The sequence below is a fragment of the Pelobates fuscus genome, chromosome 3 (assembly GCF_036172605.1).
Source record: "Pelobates fuscus isolate aPelFus1 chromosome 3, aPelFus1.pri, whole genome shotgun sequence".
Taxonomy (NCBI): domain Eukaryota; kingdom Metazoa; phylum Chordata; class Amphibia; order Anura; family Pelobatidae; genus Pelobates; species Pelobates fuscus.
Genome location: NC_086319.1, coordinates 387,763,495 through 387,770,222, shown reverse-complemented (window position 1 = coordinate 387,770,222; position 6,728 = coordinate 387,763,495). Strand labels below are relative to the sequence as shown.

Genomic DNA, 6,728 nt, shown 5'->3' with positions numbered 1-6,728 from the left:
TAAGCATTTTTATATTTCTTAATTATATTAATTATGTAATAGGCGACATTTAAAAAAATGAATATCTTCACAAGAGTCACATCTTCATTGTTTCAATGAATATTTTTCAGGTAGTTTTAAGCATTTTAGTTCGTATCCTTATTCTTCCCTCAAAAATCTCAGTGATAACATTTTTATTTTAAATTTGCTGATTCAATTTTCGTCAGTTCAAACTCTTTGTATGGTCCCACTACAGCATGAAAATTCCAAAGAAAGTAGTGGTTCCATCCTTAACTCGTAAAAGATGTTTTGGGGACATCTTTACATAAATTTCTTCACCTTGGTTAAGAAAAAAAATGCCAGCTAAGTAGCTGCTTCCCTTCCAACTGGCTTTCCCATGGATTTCACAAAACCTCCTGCTGTTTTCCAGAAGCACTTCTTCATGTTCAGAGTTTGAAGATTTTTTGGACACGTAGTGAGAATAAAAGGCAGATGTGTCAGTTATTGTGCTGCATTCCCGAGATCCAAGCTGAAGCTTTGAGTACACATAGTAATGCCCGGATTTTATGCAAAGTAGTGACCCATTTTTGTATCCCACTTGGTAGTGAAATGATAAGCCTTGGCTGGGCTCCCAATGAAGAAGACTTTCTGAGGTCAGATCTTCAGTTCCTATATAAGGATGAGTAGAAGATCAGGTATACGTCATTTATATAATAATGGTCATCAAAACATATCCAATAGGCATACAATAAACACATCTTTAAACCATTATGTATACTAGTATTAATGAGTAAACAACTTCTACTTCTAAATACTACTTATCACATGGTCATTAGAGTAGAAATTAGTGGGTGTTGACACTGGGTGACAGGGGGCACATAGGTGGGTGAAAGGACACATATACGAGGATAATTAGGACATGGAGAGGAACAGGTGGATATGGATATACACAAAAAGGGGGTGATGGAATAAGGAGAGGCACACAATTGTGTTGTGGAGAGACACGCAAACCAGAAAGAAAAGAGAAAATCAGTAGGTGGGGTGGTACCACTGAGGTGAGAATCACGTTCCCACTGTATTCATTATATGTCCATGTTATATGAGTAAATTCAATTGCTTTAGATAAGATAAATGGTCATTGTATGTAGTTTTATAATGCTTGTGTGGAGTGGACTGTATTGTGTGCTTAACCTTGTTAGTGATCAAATCAAGCACATTATTAGCCATACATACCTGTAATATGTGCTGATGGTACAACCTGTGGTTTACCTAAAAAAAACAAGACAATGATATGATTTAGAGAAACGTAGGAGTTATCCATCTCATTGATACATAGGTTGATACTGATTAGTACAAAGTGACAAAGTATATTTAACTAATCATTAAAAAGGAGTCAAATGTACAGTTAAATTGCCCATATAGCGTGTACGATTATTTTCCTGCATTTTATGTAATGGATATAAGTCTAATTATCTCCAAGACTCGAAAGTGGTTTAATTTTTCCCTATCCCTTTTTGTATATGTTTATGATTTTTTTTTTAAAGATGGAGTTATGTCTAGGCTAGAATTATCTTGATCTTTGCAAGATTATGAGCCTCTGCACTGCACAGTGTCCGTTACTCCACTTATTATGGTCTTAAAAAGGTTATAAAATGTAGGAATTTATATTTCATCACACTCTCCCTACTATTCAAAGGTTTATATACGCTTTCTACAATATACAGTCATAGAAAAGCACCGTAAAAATTACAAAGAGGAAATAGAAGTGGGTCAGAGATGATATAGATGTGGTATGTCCGTTTTCATAGTTTCCTGAGATGCTTTACACTCAATACTTGTTCTCTACATGTGTCTACAGATGTACAGAATAGACGTCAATGTTTATCAGTTTAATAGTTGGTGTATCGCCAAGGCAAGTCAGCGAATGAGTTGGGTCTGACAATATGTGTGCACGATGTGTGCTATTTAGTAGCACATTTCAATGGCTTATTAAAGGAACACTATAGTCACCCAGATCACTTCAGCTCAATGAAGTGGTCTGGGTGCAATGTCCCTCAGGTTTTAACCCTTTAGATGCAAACATAGCAGTTTCAGAGAAACTGCTATGTTTACATTTGGGGTTAAGCCAGCCTCTAGTCTTCTGTCATATTATGCCTGCATCGCGCAGAGCGTCCATAGGAAAGCATTGAAAAATGCTTTCCTATTGACAGCTTGAAGGCGCGCGTGGCACTTGCCGTGCATGCACATTCGGCTCCGCTGACATCGGCGAGGGAGGAGAGGTCACCAGCGCCGAGGGAGCCCGGTGCTGGAATAAGGTAGGGGGACCCTGAGGGTGGGGGCACCCTCAGGGCACTATAGTGTCAGGAAAACCGCTTTGTTTTCCTGACACTATAGTGATCCTTTAATGATTTCCACAATATGTTTGTCCTGGTGTAAATGCTGTACTGGAAGCCATACAATACAATGTTGCTCCTTTGCCAACTACTAACATGCAAAGGACAAGAATGATTCCAGGATAAATCCAAACAGCTTCTCCACCCAAACAATGGATGGTAGGTGGGGCATTTTTACAAAGGGTCCTCTGGGCCCAAGATTAAAAGAGCAATTTAAGGCACCCAAACCACTGGTTCACCCTGACATTTTTGTCCTGTAATATAAAACATTGCCCGTCGGCAGCTAGATTAATGTTTACATTGTCATCCTGACAGACTTGGTCTTTGATATTTGGTGTCCTCACGCATTGTGTGCGTATATTGTACCTTCCTTTGATGCTTATGGGAAGCATTGGATACAATGCTCCTTTAGGAGAAACATTTGATTGGAGGAGCACAGCGCTTGCAGTGAGACTTGGTGCTGGAAAAAAGGTAAGTAAAACTATTTTTTGTTTGTATTCCTAACGCTATAGTGTTCCTTCAATAGGGGGGACTTAAGAAGTACCCTTGTCTTCCTTTACTCCATGTGCATAGGATGAAGAGCATTCACAATCGGAAAAACAAGGGCTGGATTGCCTTTGTAGAGTAAGTCCACCACAGTGCGACTCTAAAGATTAATGCCGATGTCGCACAGACTTCATATACTGTATGTTTTATTTATTTAATATGTCTTGCTCTTCCAGCTTTGTGCTGCTCTCCACTATGACACTATTAAGTGGGAAGGTCTGAATGTAGATGATCAATTGGATTTCCATAAGAAAATTAGGTAACTGGTAAAATTCTTACAGAGAGTACACTACGCCATTTAGTGAATGGAAATTATGGTTCTCTGAGGAATTGTTTTTCTCAGACCAGAGTGTATGTTTTTATATAGGATAAATAAGAAAGGCAGTATTAGGAGAGCCATGTAATTGGATTAAGTTGGCAGTGCTATGTAAGAATTGTAAGGTCAACATTTAAATATGGAGCAATACAACATGTATCTGAACAGGAAGCTCTCGTAGCTTTCCATTAATTCCATTCTAGTTATTGTATCATGTTTATTTAGTTATAATTATTATGTACTATCTTGTTATCCACATAGCTAATGAATGTTCCTTACAGACCAATCTACTTAAAATGTAATCCCATAACGCATAGCTTGGTCTGCATGTATCACTTGGTACAAGTAGGGGGACATAGGTCTGTAAGTATAACTTGTAATGCTGTGAAATAACATCTGACCATGACGTAAGCTGCCCTAGATAATGAGTTATTCCTTATCTGAATTGATAGAAACTGCAAAAATATATTTAAAAAAAAACTAAAACATTTTGTTCAATTACCTGGCTCCTTATTCATTATCTGTGCATCCAATTTCATTTCGACCTGTGGATCAAAGAAAGATCGTAGAAAATATATAAATGTATCTTTCTGTTATTACAAAGAGTAAGTTACATGTATTAGTGGAACATGGTAAGACATAGTGGTATAGAATGGAGACACCTATGGAGAGTGCCTCCGTGACCCTATAGAGAGAGGTATATTCAAGAGGAATTAACTTAGCGCACCACACATTAGTACTTTACATCACTTATTTTTAACCTGAAGCAGACACGCGTTATCCATATGCCAAAGTGTCAGCTAACCATGATACAGGAGAAAACCACACCACTTGGAATCTATGTTATCCATCATAGAGTGGCACAGCAAAACCATGGGAGAGCTATGCCACATGGAATATATCAATCATAGGATGACAACGTTATAATTAGAGGGGAGAGCTTCGCCATATGTAATCTATCCATCATAGGGTGACACCATTATAATATGAGGGGAGAGCTACGCCATGTGTAATCTATCCGTCATAGAGTGACACTGTTATAATAAAAGAGGAGAGCTACGCCACGTGTAATCTATCCGTCATATGGTGACACCATTATAATATGAGGGGAGAGCTTCGCCATGTGTAATCTATCTGTCATAGGGTGACACCATTATAATAAGAGGGGAGAGCAACACCATGTGTAATCTATCTGTCATAGGGTGACACTGTTATAATAAAAGAGGAGAGCTACGCCACGTGTAATCTATCCAGTTATAATAAGAGGGGAGAGCTACGCCATGTGTAATCTATCCAGTTATAATAAGAGGGGAGAGCTATGCCATGTGTAATCTATCCAGTTATAATAAGAGGGGAGAGCTACGCCATGTAATCTATCCATCAAAGGGTGACACCGTTATAATAAGAGGGGAGAGCTATGCCATGTGTAATCTATCCACCAAAGGGTGATACAGTTAAAATAAGAGGGGAGAGCTATGCCATGTGTAAGTTATGCCACCGATCATAGGGTGACAATGTAAGGAAAACATGAAAGAGCTATATCATGTGAAATCTATTCTGTCATCATGAGGTGACATGGGATGACAACAATTAAAGCAATGTCACATGGAATGTATCCAACCCATCATATTGTGACATAGTAATATTAACAGGGAAATGATCTGCCCTGTGGAGTCTATCCTAGCTGTCATATGGTGACACAGTAAAAATAACTGGGGAAGCTATGTGGAATCTATCCTACCCATCAGATGGGAACTCAACAAAAGCAATGGGGGTGAACTATGACATGGGAATCTATCCAACCCAACATATGGGGACAGTGAAATAACAAGAGTAGAGAGACATGCCACATGAAAACTATGTTACCTATCATAGAGCGGCACAGCAATAAGAAGAGGGAACTTTGCCTTGTGGAATCTACTCTAGTAATCATAGGTTAACATAGGAATAATCCTATCCAAATTCTGTGCCACATGGAATCTAACGTGCCACAAAAGAGTTACACAAAATGAATAACAATGGAGAGCTTTGCCACATGGAATCAGTGACACAGGGTAACAAAGTGACACAGACAGGAAGGACCTTTGCCACATGGATTTTTGTATTTCCTATCTTAGAGTGACACAATGATACAGACAGGAGAGACCATGCCGTGTGGATTCTGTCCTTCATATTATTAAAGTTGACACGTGGCACTGGAAGGATACCACTGGAAAGACAGAAACAGCAGAAATGTCTTCTCTCTTACCCAATAACAGAGAGAAACCCATCTGCAAAACACAGGGTAACAAAATGATTCCAGCCTAAGAGTCCTTGCTGCATGGGGACATGGAATGTTGCCCATTAATAGAGTTAACATGGATAATCTGAAACTAAATACCATTTATTGTTGTCACTAAGCATAAAGCCACATGTGGGGCTGGAAATTTGAAATCTGGGGATCTTTTGATAACGTTAAAGATAGTCTGTGCTGCCCAGTGATCATACCAAACTCAACATGTATGTACGAAGTCACAGGGCACGAGAAAGCAAGACAACATGGGTCGGGGTAAAACACCATAACTTTCTTCCAAAAAAACATGACTACTTTTCTTTGATGCATTCCTGGTTAATACATTCTTTCTTCACATCATGCAGAATATTACGCTCTCTTCCCATCTCTTCTACTCTCCGCAGAGCATTAACAACCCCCCCCCCCACCACCACCATCCTGTTCATCTCTACAGAACAGTGTCCTCCAATTTCCTCTATCTAATGTAGAGATCTAATGTAGAGATTATGTAAATGTCCTCGAATCCCATTACCCTCAGGCTGAAGATAAAAGTCCTACCATTTCGTGAGTGTCTTCTAGTTTGTTCTGTATCGTCCTCAGGATAAAAATTTCAGCTGCTGCTCCACATATTGCTATCAATGCCAAGATTAGCAGCACCCATTTAAAAATCTGATTACCCCTCAGGTTCCACTTTTTCTTTACCGGCAGAGGGACAGTGGCTGAATAATCAACATATTCTCCTATGGTGAACACAGAGACAGGGGGTTGTGCGACTCTGTCCATCGTATGTGCAGCAGGGGCTAGTGAGAAAGAGGAAGGAAGACTCGAACACTAGGAGGAGGGCGTAGGGTGGGTGACACGCTTCTGTCACCACAATGAGAGAAAGTAAAGATATGCCGGCATACATTCAAATGTTCAGAGTGAAACCTTGGCACACGTGGACACACACACACAGATTCCAAAAATAAATTAGCTATATTCTAACATTCCATTCCATTCACAAGAATAGAAATTAAAATAAAAAAAGAAATTATTTTAGCTCAAATAATGAAGTAGAAAGTGAAAGTGATAATCACATGTATATATATATATTTATCTTATAGATTAATTTATTTCTGCATTTAAAAAAATAAAAAGTGCTTTAACATGTAGAATACATTGCTGTTTCTCCTTATCAAGGGGCTCTTTAAGCACATGGACAACCTACATCTTTATTAAAGCA

General features: G+C 38.8%; 1 protein-coding gene across 1 annotated transcript; it reads right to left on the bottom strand.

Annotated features, from left to right (window-relative positions):
• Positions 1–229: 229 nt before the first annotated feature.
• Positions 230–6,289, bottom strand: TNFSF14 (TNF superfamily member 14). The gene is made up of 4 exons (XM_063446381.1): positions 6,065–6,289; positions 3,737–3,779; positions 1,213–1,248; positions 230–648 (listed from the first exon to the last, which is right to left on the bottom strand). Exons 1-4 carry the CDS (start codon positions 6,287–6,289, stop codon positions 230–232), a joined length of 723 nt encoding a protein of 240 aa, XP_063302451.1.
• Positions 6,290–6,728: the final 439 nt, after the last annotated feature.

What these genes read in the sequence shown, in the direction of transcription:
- TNFSF14 (XM_063446381.1), bottom strand. Translation starts at nt 6,289, where the DNA reads ATGGACAGAGTCGCACAACCCCCTGTCTCTGTGTTCACCATAGGAGAA. An exon ending in GATAATGAATAAGGAGCCAG is followed by an intron (nt 1,249 to 3,736) that starts GTAATTGAACAA and finishes TGTTTTTTTTAG; the next exon opens with GTAAACCACAGGTTGTACCA. An exon ending in ACCATCAGCACATATTACAG is followed by an intron (nt 649 to 1,212) that starts GTATGTATGGCT and finishes ATCCTTATATAG; the next exon opens with GAACTGAAGATCTGACCTCA.